The 15,944-nt window shown below is 47.3% G+C and overlaps 1 protein-coding gene across 1 annotated transcript; it reads right to left on the reverse strand.

Annotated features, from left to right (window-relative positions):
* Window positions 1-821: 821 nt before the first annotated feature.
* On the reverse strand, window positions 822-15,844 carry LOC103282446 (oocyte zinc finger protein XlCOF6-like). The gene is made up of 2 exons (XM_062979280.1): window positions 15,742-15,844; window positions 822-8,488 (listed from the first exon to the last, which is right to left on the reverse strand). Exon 2 carries the CDS (start codon window positions 8,307-8,309, stop codon window positions 6,270-6,272), a length of 2,040 nt encoding a protein of 679 aa, XP_062835350.1. The 5' UTR covers window positions 8,310-8,488; window positions 15,742-15,844; the 3' UTR covers window positions 822-6,269.
* Window positions 15,845-15,944: the final 100 nt, after the last annotated feature.

Genomic DNA, 15,944 nt, shown 5'->3' on the forward strand with positions numbered 1-15,944 from the left:
TTTCAGGATGATGCCGTGGGAAATTATGGGATTCAGACACAAGCTGGTTCAGAAGAGCAGCCTGTGGATGACCTCCTGGTGCAGCCTGTCATGGAGGAGAACCAAGGAAACATTCCCATGGGAAATAATGAGCTTGATCTGTCTCAGGCTCACGTTCAGGTGCGAGATAATGATAATGAGGAGTCTGGACTTGACGGTCAGGGCGAGTCTGAAGCCCCGTTGCTCTCTCGGGCTGATCGTTTGCAATGGAAAGGAATGCCACGGCGAAGCCTTAGATTAGCTGGGAAACGGGAGACCACTGAAGGGAAAAGAAATGAATTTTTGGGTTGCTTTTAAAAACAGTGTGTTGAGAGGCAAATCTCTGTCAAAGCAAATCCTCGCTTCATCAGGGTAGATGGTCTATGTCTTCATGCTACTCCTGCTTTGGAAATTCTCCTGTTTGTGAATCCTTGTAACCTGTGGACTATTTTATCTTTGGAAATGGACTACTGCTTCTTGTCTATGGATTATTGGATTTATTGACTACTTTTGCAGCTACTTTTGGAACTATATTTCTGCCTGCTTTGATATTATATATACCCTGCTTTTGCTCAATAAAATTACAAAAGATGGCCTGACATCTACAGCAAGGTGAACTATTCTGAGGTGTGACACAATCGCGTGAAGCCAGCATGGAGGCGGGCGTGGGAAATTTGAATTTGACAGCTCTGTATTTTCCTATAAATGTTGTGTTTCTTCGCCCATTGAGTTATGTCGGCTCCTGGACAAATGATTGCGGTCGTCATCCGTTCCAGCTGGAATTAAATAAACACCCCAGTGGCTTTCCTTCAACCTGGTGAGATTTTTATTTGGAAAAATTAGGGGGAAATTCCATTGGGTTCTTGCTGTCTCGCCAGGGTTCCCGGATCCTCCTTTTTGGGTCTGGCCGGTCTCTGCTTTGCCAGGGCCTCCCAAATTCATACTCAACAACACTTTACCCTGGAAGAGAAAAAGGGCACAATCTCAGATCCTGGGTGACCTCAGGGGGCATTTTATGGACTCTTCAAGTGGGAAGAGACCCCAAAGGCCACCCAGCCCAATCCCCTTCCTTCTTCAGGCAGGAAGGTGTCGCTCAAGCCCTCCCGACAGAGGCACATCTGGCCTCCTCCACAGAAGGAGACTCCACCCAGGCAGCACGTTTCTTCCTTTTCAAAAAAACCCAAAGACTTCCAGAAGGAATTCCTGGACGTGGTTTCCCAGCCATTTGCAGGAAGCCCTGCGCCCTCCTTGTCCCCTTTCCTTCCCTCCAACTCCGTGAAATGGTCTTTGCAAAGGACCTTTGACCTTTGCTGACCTTTGCTGATTCCATTCTCACACCCAGGAATGAGAGCCCGCTTGGTGCAGTGGTGTGAGTGCTGGACTCCAACTCTGGGACCAGGGTTCACATTTCTACTCAGCCTTGGAAACCACAGGGTGGCCTTGGGCAAGCCACACTCTCAGAGGAAGCCAATGGGCAAGCCTGGCCAGAAGCCCTGGAGCCAGTGGGACGGATGCCGTAGGGTCAGTGCTCAGGGGGCGACTAGGAGTGGCCGCTCAACAACACCTGGGGGGCCACTCCACCCCCACTCTCATTCTGTGGCATGAGATACCTAGACAGGGCCCCTCGGTGTCCACTTGGGGTTGTTTCCAGGGCCTCGTGTGGATGCCAAAATCCACGGAGGCCCAAGTCCCATGAAGTACAATGTGCAAGACAATGACATCCCTGGTATGCAATGCCAAAAACCTAGCTCTGCTTTTGAGATTTCTTTTCAGTGGAGAGGAATCATTTCAAGCCATAGGGGTGGATGCAGAACCCATGGACATGGACACAGATGTCCCCTCAAGACGAGGCAGCTGCTTCATCAAACAGCTCCCCAAGGGACACCCCCACCCCAATCCCTGGGCCAAATTGCTTGGATGTGGACAAGATGGGAGGCGTCCAGAGAAGGGCCACCAAAATGGCCAAAGGTGTAGAAACCACAAATCCCTCCGAGGAGCAGCTTGTGGAGCTGCGCAGGCTTAGCTTGGAGACGAAAAGGCTGAGAGCGAAATGTTAGAAAGGATGTCCCATCGCGGAAGGGACAGAATGCTTGGCTTCTGCTGCTTTGGAGACTAGGATTTAAACTGCAAGAAATGAGAGTCCGCCTGAACATCAGGATGAACTTCCTGCTCAAAAGCTGTTCAGCAGAGGCACCTGCTGTCGCCAGGGAGCTTGGCAGCAGGAGCCTCCTTCCCTGGAGGTTCTAAGCAGAGGCTGGGTGGCTCAGGACAGCAAATAAACAACCCTCTGTAAACAGGGGAATGCCAGACTTGAAACAATCAGGACCAGCTAACACCTCCCAACAAAGGATTCCCCCAGGCAGGAAGCAGGCCAGGCTTTGAAACTGCAAGGCCATTCAGTGCTAATCAGGGTGGCCATTTGCAACATTTCCCTTTCCTCAAGCAGACAAGAGTTCTCTCTTCCATCCTGGACATCCTTGTCCAGTTCCCAACAGACCTCACAATCTCTGAGGATGTCTGCCATAGATGTGGGTGAAACGTCAGGAGAGAATTCTTCTGGAACATGGCCAGACAGCCCAGAAAACTCACAGCAATCCAGAAAGGAGAAGCCTTTGCCTGTGTATTTGTGTCTCATTGTCTGTCATTGTCACAAGGCAGTGAATGTTTGTCTGTGTCTGTTTATCTGCTGTAATCTGCTCTGAGTCCCATCGGGGAGAAGAGTGGAAAATAAATAGTGTTGTTGTCGTTGTTCTTAGGGAGAAGGGCTCCTGGATCCATCTCTCCTAATGTCAGTCCAGGGAGATGCAACGGCCAGGAGTGCATACTATCAGCTTTGGCTGATGTTTCCTAGACTTGGAGGACCTAAAGATGGTAGTTCAAGCTGTTGGGAATCTACTGAGCGGTTAGACTCAAAAATAACCCCCCTTGGGGTGATTCCATATAAAATGCAGCTGAGTGGCAGAAGCACACTTCGTGAGCAGCAGAAACTTACGTGTGGAGAGCTGGGATATGCTTTTGTTCCTTAGGATGGCAAAGGATTGCAGAGCCACAATTATAGGTTCAAAATATTTATTGTGGTAAAAAGAAATCCCTTCTAGATAGAAAAGGTTCTTGGAGCAGACTCGTTGTCTAAGCTATCTTCCAAGGAAGGTAAAAGGGTAAAAATATCCAAATATCCATGTAGCTACATTTCGCCTGGAGAAAGGCAGAATGCATACTCTCGAGAGAACCAAGGCAGCGAAGGACGTAAGGGAGGCTGACCACGTGGTCAAAGGCCAGGGGCAACCACAACACCAATAGGGAGGAAGCTACCTCACACCTCAAAGAGAGACCATGGCGACATCTTCAGACACGGGAGTTGACAGTGGTCAAGCAGGAAGAGTAGCGGCAGGAAAGGCCCCTTCTAGGGAATAGAGGAAGGACTCCCTGATTCTAAGCCTGTTTTCTATCCTAGCTACTCGCTGAGGACTGGGGACTTGTGGAATCCAGGATGGCCCTCAATACACACACTGGCAATGCGTTTTACATTGGGCGACCCTTGTGCCAAGTTTGGGAACTCCAGTCGGTTCAAAATGCAGCAGCCAGTTGGTCACAGGGACATCCAGGCATGAGGATAGTATACCCCATACTAAAATAATAATACTAATGCACCTGATTTATATTCCGCTCTATCTCCCCGAGGGAACGCAGAGCGGATGACAATGTTGCACCCCAAGGCAGTGTGAGCACTCGAAAACCAGACAAGAGCCAATATAACCCACTCTATCTTTATTAAAACAATTATAGATCCAAAGGAAATTAGGTATAAAGTCTGAGTAAGGAACAGTTCTTGTCAGAAAGTAAATGATAGTTTTAATTATGTGAAGGAAAAGGTCCGATATTATAATCCAAAATGAGAACTCGTTAGCTCTCCCAAGAAATCAAATCCACAAAGTTAAACAGGGAAACAAGGCTGGTAGAAAACAGAGTTCTATCCACTGGAAATGCTTTGTAGCAATCAAGGGAAACAAGGTGTTAAAGCAGGGGCGATCTTGAATCAGGAACGAGGAATAACATCCGAAGTAAGGTCGGGGTCTACTTGAGAGTCGCGGCCTGGCGCAGCCCGACTGGAAACTGGAAACTTGGCTTGAACAGGAACTAGGAACAGAGAAACCTTTCTCCAGAAAGCATCATTGACACCGCAAAGGAATCTACCAAACACACTTTTAACAGATTCTGGTCTGTTCAGAAGTTGGGGAGTACAAACTCCCAAAACTTTCTCAAGGGAATGCTACCCATTTTCCCATGTTTGCCAGTCTCTGGCTGTGGTAAATTTCCTGTTTTGCCCCCCTTTGTCTAGTCACAAACTCTTTACGATTAAACACTCAGTTCCCAGGCATTTCTTCCACATCTGGCTCTGTCTGCAATGAAGGACTAGAAGAATCCTCCCCAATTAACAATTCTTCAACGTCAACATTTCAGGCACCTGCAGCTGTAAAGGCCCCTCCGTGGAGGGTGCAATGTCAGTGAATTCCTCCTCATTATCGGTGTCAAAGGGCAGGTCCTGAAACGCTGCAGGCCTTGGTGCCTTGGCTGGCTGGGACCTAACAGACAACATACACAGGTAGGCAAACATTCAGTGCCTTTAATACAGTGGAAGAACAGTGACATGCAAATACACAGAACAGAGGTAAAGGCTTCCCCTTTCGTCTCCGGCTTCTGGAGGCGGTGCTCAACTCTGGCCACGGGGAGGGAGGGAGGTGCTCTTGTTCCATTTCCAAGCCCAGGAGCCTGCTGTCCTCCTGGTTGTGCTGCCGACATGGCTGCATGGGCGCCTTTATTACCTTCCCGCTGAAGCTGTACCTATTGACCTAGCCACCTTTGCATGTTTGGGAACTGCTAAGTTGGCAGGAGCTAAAGCTAACATCAGGAGCTCACAGCGTACTGTGGCTTCAAACTGCTAATCTTTAGATCAGCAGATTCAACAGTTCAACAGTTTAACCTGTTGCAACACCACCGCCCCCATTGGCTGTCAATGTGTTTCCGGGCAAGACAAACAGCATTTGATTTGAGGGTTAAAGCCCTGCATGGTTTGGATCCAGGATGGCCTTCTCCCTTACAACCCACCCCTCTGACGGATGTTTATTCCATCCATCCGAAACCCAACTGGTGGCCATCACCCAGAGGACCTTTTCTTCGGTCACCCCAAAACTGTGGAACGACCTGCTGGAAAAAGAGCTAAATGAGTATCAGAATTTTCACACCATCTAATTCTAAAAACCTAAAGGGGTACTTTGTGCTTTTCCTTCATGGCACTAAAAGGGGTTGGACTAGATGGCCCACGTGGTCTCTTCCAATTCTGTGATTCTAGGATTCTCCCAGCAAGTCTACCCAGCCAGCTTTAAGCATGGATTTTAAACTCGTGTCCTGTGTTTAATGTCTGTTCTGTGTATTTTAATATGCATTTTATAGAACTATGTTTTAACATATAAATTTGTGGGATGTTTACAAAGTTTATGTGTTTTAGTTATTCTGTAACCAGTCTCGAGCTACAAGAGGCAGGTAAAATAACAATAATAATAGTTGTTGTTGTTATTTTTATTATTATTTTAAGTGTAACTCCAGCCATATACAAGGGATATCTAGAAAGTAAGGTTACAAGATTTTTTAAAAATACAAAGAATGAATATATTTTAATCAAATTTATAAGGATGATAGCACAGGTATTACACAACCTCTGAGGATGCCTGCCATAGATGTGGGCGAAATGTCAGGAAAGAATACTTCTGGAACATGGCCATACAGCCTGAACAACACACAACAATCCTGTGATCCCGGCCATGAAAGCCTTCGACAACACAGGCATTACAGTATTTTTCCACAGAATCACCATTCAGTTAAATATATTTTGTTATATATTTTGTTTGGAATGAATTTTTGATGCTTGTGTCATAGAATCTCCCTCCACCTTTTTCAGCCAGTTCGTCACTTCGTTTGCAAGGAAGAAGGTTTCACTTCAATTACTTGGGAGTAACACGAAAGAAACTTATCTCCATATATGGGGTTGGTTTGCTAGTGAAACTGAATTTCCGTGTCATGAAAGAATGGATGTCTAAAACGTATCAACAACATGTAAAGTTTGAAAAGCTCCGTCTCTGTCTTAGCAAATCTCTGGGTGTCCTTCTGTCGGGGGTGCTTTGAATACAATTTTCCTGCTTCTTGACAGGGGGTTGGACTGGATGGCCTACAGGGTCTCTTCCAAGTTAATGATTCTATGTATAGAGTTTCTCTGCAGTGTGACTCCGTTCATGTGTACATAGGCATCTACTCCCAGTGAAGCTCTTTCCGCACTCCAGGCATGTAAACGGTTTCTCTCCAGTGTGAGTCCTTTGATGCAAACGTAGCTTTCCACTCTGAGTGAAGCTCTTTCCACACTCCAGGCATTTATAGGGTTTTTCCCCTGTGTGAGTCCTTTGATGTTGCTGCAGAATAGCCTTCCGAGTGAAACTCTTTCCGCACTCCAGGCATGTATAGGGTTTTTCCCCAGTGTGAGTCCACTGATGTGAACGTAGACCTACTCTGGAAATGAAACTCTTTCCGCACTCCAGGCATGTATAGGGTTTTTCCCCAGTGTGAGTCCATTGATGTGAACTTAGATCTGAACTAGAAATGAAATTCTGTCCACACTCCAGGCATTTATAGGGTTTCTCTCCAGTGTGAACCCGTTGATGTGAACGTAGGCTTCTACTCTCAGTGAAGCTCTGTCCACACTCCAGGCATGTATAGGGCTTTTCCCCAGTGTGAGTCCATTGATGTGAACGTAGACCTGAACTAGAAGCGAAACTCTGTCCACATTCCAGGCATTTATAGGGTTTCTCTCCAGTGTGAGTCCGTTCATGCGTACGTAGGTATCTACTCTCAGTGAAGCTCTTTCCGCACTCCAGGCATGTAAACGGTTTCTCTCCAGTGTGAGTCCTTTGATGCAAACGTAGCTTTCCATTCTGAGTGAAGCTCTTTCCACACTCCAGGCATGTATAGGGTTTTTCCCCTGTGTGAGTCCTTTTATGTTGCTCCAGAATATTCCTCCGAGTGAAACTCTTTCCGCACTCCAGGCATGCATAGGGTTTTTCCCCAGTGTGTGTCTGTTGATGGAAACGTAGACCTAAACTAGAAGTGAAACTCTTTCCGCACTCCAGGCATGTATAGGGCTTTTCCCCAGTGTGAGTCCATTGATGTGAACGTAGACCTGAATTAGAAGTGAAATTCTGTCCACACTCCAGGCATTTATAGGGTTTCTCTCCAGTGTGAGTCCGTTGATGTTTACGTAGGTGTCCACTCTCAGTGAAGCTTTTTCCACACTCCAGGCATGTATAGGGTTTCTCTCCAGTGTGAGTCCGTTGATGTTTACGTAGCTTTCCACTCCAAGTGAAGCTCTTTCCACACTCCAGGCATGTATAGGGTTTTTCTCCAGTGTGAGTCCTTTCATGTTGCTGCAGATGATGCCTCTTAGGGAAACTCTCTCCGCACTCCAGGCATGTATAAGGTTTCTCTTCAATGTGAGTCCGTTGATGCAAACGTAGCGTTCCACTCTGAGTGAAGTTCTTTCCACACTCCAGGCATTTATAGGGTTTTTCTCCAGTGTGAATCCTTTCATGTTGCTGCAGAGAATCCCTCCGAATGAAACTCTTTCCGCACTCCAGGCATGTATAGGGTTTTTCCCCAGTGTGAGTTCGTTGATGCAAACGTAGGCTTCCACTTTCAGTGAAGCTCTTTCCACACTGCAGGCATGTACAGGGTTTTTCCCCAGTGTGAATCCATTGATGTGAATGTACACCTGAACTAGAAGCGAAACTCTGTCCACACTCCAGGCATTTATAGGGTTTCTCTCCAGTGTGAGTCCGTTGATGTTTACATAAGTTTCCACTCTCAGTGAAGCTCTTTCCGCACTCCAAGCATGTATAGGGTTTCTCTCCAGTGTGAACCCGTTGATGTTTACGTAGTTTTCCACTCCAATTGAAGCTCTTTCCACACTCCAGGCATGTATAGGGTTTTTCCCCAGTGTGAGTCCTTTCATGTTGCTGCAGATGATCCCTCCGTGTGAAACTCTTTCCGCACCCCCGGCATGTATACGGTTTTTCCCCAGTGTGAGTCCGTTGATGTGAACGTAGACCTGAACTAGAAGCGAAACTCTGTCCACACTCCGGGCATGTATAGGGTTTCTCTCCAGTGTGAGTCCATTGATGCAATTGTAGGCTCCTACTCTCAGTGAAGCTCTTTCCACACTCCAGGCTTTTAGATGCTTTCTCTGTCATGTCAACAATGATATGGGTGCTTAATTGCAATACTGAGACTTGATTCTTCTTTTTTCCTTTCTTATTAGTAAGTGAGATCAGGAATTCAGCAAGGCCATCACCTTGAGAGGATTTCTTCTTCTGGTAATATTGGTTTCCTTACTGCACCCAAGAGATGGCTCCACTGAGTCCTCGTTTCCCTGGTCAAGAAAGAAGAAGGTCAAGGATGAAAACCAGAAACCTTCTCTACCTCCAAGATTTCCCCCCTAAACCTTCATACCATGGCTGCTTGTTTGGTGGTCTATGCCCTCTTGATCTTGGGCCGACCAACCCATGTCCCTGGTCTGGGCAGGGACCCCCTGGGACCACCAGACAGGAAAAGGACTGGCCCTCTCTGCCTGAAATGGACGCATTGGATGTGACAGAGATCCTTGGACGGGTGCCTGTCTCTCCTTCAGTGCCCCCCTTTTGTGGAAGCCCCCAACGACGTCGCTGCCTCTCCCTGTCAAAGAGGCAAGCACCAAAGATGGCGGCTGACCTTGGGGACGCCATCGGTGAGCTCATGCCTTCTTCTCCAAACCCCAAAAAGCTTCGGCACAGGCGTGCGGGTCACACCGACTGGAGACAGAAACGCTGCCATGATATGCGCCGGACTTCTGGTGAGAAGCCAGAACAAATTATTTTTCTAGCAGAGGGAGTTCCTGGCACTTTGCAGAGTGCTGGATTGGCAGCGGGCCAAGATGGTCTGACCACAGACTCTGGAGAACCTGAAGCCCCAGACATGGACAAATATACAATGATGGGAACCGGTAAGCCTCCAAATCGTAGGTCTCAGAGACGTGGCTGTCATCAAAAGAAATTTAAGACTAGAATCTTCTGGGGAGTAGGATTCGGTAACCGGACAAGACCTGCAACTACTCCCTTCTCCCACAAATTGGCCAATGTTCCACCAAGTGGTTCTAGATCTGTTAATATGGAGAAGGGAGCACGCCCCCAAAACACTAGTACCTGGGATTCGAGTATCAGAACTGTGGACATAAAAGAGAGAGTGACCTCCCGGTGTGGTGGAGTTAAGAACTTATCCCAACACTCTCGAGGGAACCTAGACTTGACGTCCCCTAGATCACCCCCCCACCCACAATGCTGGCCGGGGTGTTCTGGCCTTTACACCTGCCCCTCATTACTTTGAGGGCTCTATTTATGACCACTTGGTAATTGGCCATGCCCCACCTCCTTTTCAGGGGGCCAGTCGAACATTGGGCACCTAGTTTCTGCTGTAGAGCCCCCAAGAGAAGTAGGTCTGTGTATGGGAATTCCTACGATCTCTGGGAGGGGGAGATATGACGGTAGGCTCAGGCCGAAAATTAGAGGGAGGCTGAGTCGACGGAAGACTCGGCCCCCCTCTGACCTGCGGCCTATCCCCAAGTGCACCTATGACAGGCGACCAGTTTCCTCCCCTCCTACCCTGGTGTTGGTGAACGCTAGGTCCATAAGGAATAAAACTGCTACTATCAGAGATTTTCTTACTGACCAGGGAGCTGACCTAGTGTGTATCACTGAAACCTGGATCCAAGAGGGGGACGAGATCCTACTCCAGGAAATAACATCTCCAGGTTATGTAATCACCCACCAGATGCGGAGTGGGAGGCGGGGGGGTGGGGTGGCTATGCTCTCCCGAGAAAGCTTTTCTCTTAGGGCAGTTCCTGTTGTGGACATCTCTGGCACTGAATGTGTTGGTCTGGTGTGGGATTCCCCTGAGAGCATGGCCTTTCTGCTGGTGTACCGTGCGCCTAGTGCACCAGCAGACAGCCTATCCCAGCTGCTCGAGACTGTGTCGGAGTGGTCCTTGAGGTTCCCCAGACTTGTTGTCCTGGGGGACTTCAATGTCCACGCTGATACGGACTCTTGCTCAGCAGCGGCTATGGACCTAGTGTCTACCATGGAGACACTAGGACTCTTGCTCTGCAGTACTGGGCCCACGCATCAAGCAGGACATACGCTAGACTTGATCTTCAGCGCAGGAATTCAAGTGACCCAAGCCTCTATTTTAGAGGTTCCATGGTCGGATCACTGTGCCCTGAGAGTCAGGCTGGAGCATGCCTACCCACCTGGCAAGGGCGCCGAGCCGATTTGGGCTCGCCCAAGAAGACTTATGGAACCTAGTAGGTTCCAGAATGCTCTGAAGGATCTGGAGCCTGTCAGCGACTCAATCGATGTGCAGGTGGACATGTGGAACATCAGGCTGTCCAATGCACTCGACGAGATCGCCCCTAGACGCCCTCTCCAACCCCACCGAAATCGGTCTCCTTGGTTCACCGAGGAACTTCGATCGATGAAGCGGGAAAAGAGGCGGCTAGAGGGCGTGTGGCGAGAACTTCATGACAGAGCTTCGAGATCAGCTTACAGGGCATTTATGGAGTCCTATGAGCATGCTACCATCGAAGCAAAGAGAGTATACTATGCCTCTTTGATAGAGTCCGCCAGCTCACGCCCGGCAAAATTGTTCAAAATAATTAGATCTCTAACGACGGTTTCTACCAACCCAAAAAGTGATGATCAGACCCCTTCAGCCGAGGCTTTTCAAAGCTATTTTGCTGACAAGATCTCACTACTACGCCGGGACCTCCCCGCCACAACTGATACAATGAGAGAACTTGAGACTCCGTGGCCACTTGCTGGGCCCACCCTCGACCAGTTCATCCCACTGGACGCAGAGGGTCTCGATAGGCTCATAGCTGCAGCTAGACCGACCACTTGCTCCCTTGACCCGTGTCCCTCTTGGTTAGTAAAATCCTGCTTGGAGGGATTACGTGACCCGCTGCTGAAGATAATAAACAGCTCCCTTGAGCAAGGAGTCTTTCCAGAGGGATTAAAAGAGGCAGTGGTCTCTCCTCTGCTGAAAAAACCAGATTTAGATCGTTTGGTTCCCTCCAGCTACCGCCCAGTTTCGAATCTTTCATTTCTGGGCAAGGTGATTGAGAGGGCAGTAGCGGTGCAGCTGCAGCAGTTCCTAGACGACACAGCCGGACTGGATCCTTTCCAGTCTGGCTTCCGTGCGGGGCATGGGACAGAGACTGTATTGGTTTCCATCACAGATCATCTCCGATGCCAGCTTGACCGGGGCGGGTCGGTGTTGCTTGTGTTATTGGATCTCACAGCAGCATTTGACACAGTCGATAACAATCTCCTGACCCACCGCCTTGCCGTTGCTGGAGTTAGGGGGACAGCTTTAAATTGGCTGGCCTCCTTTCTTCACAACCGTGGACAGCGAGTGGAGAGGGGGGGCCTGGTCTCTGAGAGGTCCCCTCTACATTGTGGGGTTCCTCAGGGGGCCATTCTCTCCCCTCTGTTGTTTAACATCTATATGCAACCACTTGCTCAGGTGGTCCGAGATTTCGGGCTCGAGTGTTATCAATATGCTGACGACACTCAGCTTGTGTTAAAGATGGAAGGCCAACCGGAGTCTGTACCCGACAGTTTTCACCAGTGCCTCGAGGCCATTATTGGATGGTTGCGTTCCAGTAGGTTGAATCCAGCAAAGACGGAGATCCTATGGCTGGGCCGACCGGGCAGTGGGGATATCCAGTTGCCAACCCTGGATGGTGAAGTGCTACGCCCGTCTTCACTAGTAAAGAGTCTGGGAGTCCTCTTGGACCCTTCACTGACGATGCAGGCCCAGGTCTCCGCCGTTACCAAAACTGCCTTTTTTCATCTTCGGCAGGCTAGACGGCTAGCCCCCTATCTATCTAGGGACAACCTGGCTACAGTGATCCAGGCTACAGTCATCTCGAGACTGGATTACTGTAATGCCCTTTACATTGGCCTTCCTGTGTCGGTGATCCGGAAGCTCAAATTGGTGCAAAATGCAGCTGCCCGGCTCCTTGCGGGAGTCCCCATAAGATGCCACATAACACCAATCTTACGGCAGCTGCACTGGTTACCAATTGAGCACCGGATCACTTTCAAAGTGATGGTGCTTACCTTCAAGGCCTTACATGGTCCAGGGCCGATGTACCTGAGGGACCGCCTCACCCCTTACAAACCCCAGAGATCCCTCCGTTCTGAGGACCAAGACCTGCTGGAAGTCCCCAGTTTTAAGACCTTGCATCTAACTGCAACTAGACGCAGAGCCTTTTCAGTAGTGGCGCCATCTCTGTGGAACACCTTGCCACCTGAAGTTCGTGCCTTGCGGGACTTGTTGGCCTTCCGCAGGGCATGTAAGACACACCTGTTTCGGCAGGCTTTTGAGTTCTGTTGCTGATGTTTTAAAAGGTGCTTTTAGGATGTTTTAAAGATTTTTTTTTAAATGATGTTTTTAAAATGTTTTTTAAATTGTTGGTTTTAGCCGGTTCTTGTAAGCCGCTCCGAGCCCTAGGGGAGTGGCGGCATATAAGTTTGAAAAATAAATAAATAAATAAGTCATATTGAAAATGGAAACACCAAGAAATGCAAACATCAGGGTCTCAAGCGCATACACAGATACCAGCAAAGGGAATAACTGATTCTTAAAAAAGAATGAATCTAGAAAGAAAGAAGAAAATGAGGGTCTACTTTTACAACCTCTCCATTTTAATCCATGTTTTTTAGCTCTTGTCATTTGTTTTTACTGGCTAATGTTTAAATTTTTATAATTGTGCATGTTTTTTGTCTATTGTTGTGTTTTATATTGCTATTGTTTTTATTCGGGCTTGGTCCCCTGTGTCCCCTTTGGGGAGATAGAGGCGGGGTATAAAAATAAAGTTATTATTATTATTATTATAAAGGCGTCCATGAAGCCATGCTTTCTACACGACCAGGAGGTGTCTAAGGACAACAGGCTGATCAGCTTGGAAATTGAAAAAAAGCACTCCCCCATGGCCGGAGTTGAGCACTTCCTCCATCAGCCGGAGATTAAAGGGGAAGGGTTTACCTTAGTTCTGTGTATTTGCGTATCATTTTTATTTCACTGTAGTAAAGGCATTACATGTTTTCCTATCTGTGTATGTTGTAATCCACTCTGAGTCTCCTCGGGGAGATAGAGAGGAATATAAGTGTTGCTATTATTTTTACATCCCATTAAAGCAGCTTCATTTGGCTGTCTATACGTTTCTGGAAAAATTCAAAGTGCACATTATTACCTATAAAGCCCTATACCAGGGGTCCCCAAACTAAGGCCCGGGGGCCGGATGCGGCCCTCCAAGGTCATTTACCTGGCCCCCGCCTTCATTTATAACATAATATTTTTATATCAGTTTTAATAATATAATATATTGTATATACATATGATATTGATAATAATATCATTTTATACAATATAATACTAATAATATTACCATATAATAATATTAATTATATGTTATATATTACATATAATATTACAGTATACTGGTATAGTTCAGTATAGTAATATATAATGCTAATATTGTGCTATGCTAATAATATAATATATTGTATGTACATACAGCTGCTCTGTGTTCCCTTCGGGGTGAGAAGGGCGGGATATAAATGTAGTAAATAAATGTAGTAAATGAATAAATAAATAATTTTGGACTTAGGCTCACCCAAAGTCTGAAATGACTTGAAGTCACACAACAACAACAACAACAATCCTAATTAACCTGACTATCTCATTGGCCAGAAGCAGGCCCACACTTCCTATTGAAATCCTGATAGGTTTATGTTGGTTAAAATTATTTTTATTTTTAAATATTGTATTGGTCTTTCATTGTTATTGTTGTTGTTTTGCACTACAAATAAGACATGTGCAGTGTGCAGAGGAATTTGTTCGCTTTTTTTTTCAAATGTCAGAAGTCAGAAGGATTGTGGACCGGCCTCGGCTTTAAAAGTTTGAGGACCCCTGCCCTATACGGTCTGGGCCCATCCTATTTACATGACTCTATCTCTCCCAATGAAGCTGTTCGGACTTTAAGATCCACTGGGGAGGCCCTTCTCACGGTCCCACCTCCGTCACAAGCGCGGTTAGTGGAGACGAGGGAGGGGGCCGTCTCAGTAGTCGTGTCCTCCTCCCCCCCCCCCCCCCGGGGCTCTGGAACACTCTCCGCAGGCCCTTACGCTTTCAACCTTTCGGAAGGAATTGAAAACATGGCTTTATAAACAGGCTTTTGATAATAGTTACATACAATAACATCCAATGGTTGGAGGATTTAATATAAACTATTTTTAACTGGTCTTTATTTTCTTTATTCACCAGAGCAGTGACTGAGATGTTTTAATTGGTTTTAAATAACATACTTATATACTTGAGTATAAGCCTAGTTTTTCAGCCCTTTTTTAAAGACTGAAAAAGCCCCCCTCGGCTTATACTTGGGTGAGGGTCCTGGTTGGCTTATATTTGGTTCAATACATCAATATGAAAACAGATACAAAAGGCGTTGTTAAACAATCAAACAAAGGACTGTTACATTCATAGTAGAAACAATATTTTTCTCTTGAAGGATGAATTTACTCGTCATAAACAATAAATGTTCTTTAGTTCTTTGATTGTTCCACATACACTATCTATCTATTAATCTCTATTATTATTGGTATTATTACATTTATTATTTTTCTCTATTATTGTTGCTACTATTACATTTATTTTACTCTATTTTTATTATTATTAATACATTTATTATTTCACTCTGATCTTATTATTATTATTACAACAAATTTGACAGAAAAAGTAGTTCATTACTATTACATTAATGCTATGTAGTAATCACTGTATTTACGAATTTCACACCAAAATATCACAATGCATTGAAAACATGGACTACAAAAATGCGTTGGATAATCCAGAACGTTGGATAAGTGAGTGTTGGATAAGTGAGACTCTACTGTATCTCTAAGAGGTTTTGCTCAGGAATGCCAAATGGAGGGGAAAAGGCCTCCAGGCTGAACCATCTCATCCAACCCTACAGGGGAGTCCCAAGCCCCACCCCCAAAATGAGCGCCAATGGAACAGACCTCCCGAGAACAGCAACCAGGAATAAGCAAGAGAGGGAAAGCCAAGGGAGACATCACAGGAACCATAAAATGTGTTGTCGAAGGCTTTCATGGCCAGGATCACAGGGTTGTTGTATGTCTTTCGGGCTGTGTGGCCATGTTCCAGAAGCATTCTCTCCTGACGTTTCGCCCACATCTATGGCAGGCATCCTCAGGCCCTTTCCTTTTCACCCCCAGCCGCTTAAGCCTGAGGATGCCTGCCATAGATGTGGGCGAAACGTCAGGAGAGAATGCTTCTGGAACATGGCCACACAGCCCGAAAGACATACAACAACCCAACCATAAAATGAATTCCTTCTCGAAGGAAGGAAGGAAGGAAGGAAGGGCGGGCGGGCTGGGGGCCCCCGGAGGTCTCTTCCGAGTCTCCCAGGAACATGCTAGGGTTCCCCCCACCTCCTCCGCCTCGGCTGCCCGTAGAGCTCCCCGAGCCTCCGCGATGCGTGGCCTGCCGCCGAGGGCCCGAGCTTACCCGCCGCGAAGAGGCCGCCGGGACCTGGGCTGCTCCCTCCGCGCTCCCCTCAGCGGGCGACTCTCTGGGGCGCGGAAGGGGCGGGGCCTGGAGCGCCCTCTCCCTCCCTCTCTGCCCTCAGGCCCCGCCTTCCTTTCTTCCCTCCGTCCCTCTTGCCCCGCCCTCTCCTTGCCTTCCACCAATCCCAGCCAGAGGAAGGGTGG

Source organism: Anolis carolinensis, chromosome 4, assembly GCF_035594765.1.
Source record: "Anolis carolinensis isolate JA03-04 chromosome 4, rAnoCar3.1.pri, whole genome shotgun sequence".
Taxonomy (NCBI): Eukaryota; Metazoa; Chordata; class Lepidosauria; order Squamata; family Dactyloidae; genus Anolis; species Anolis carolinensis.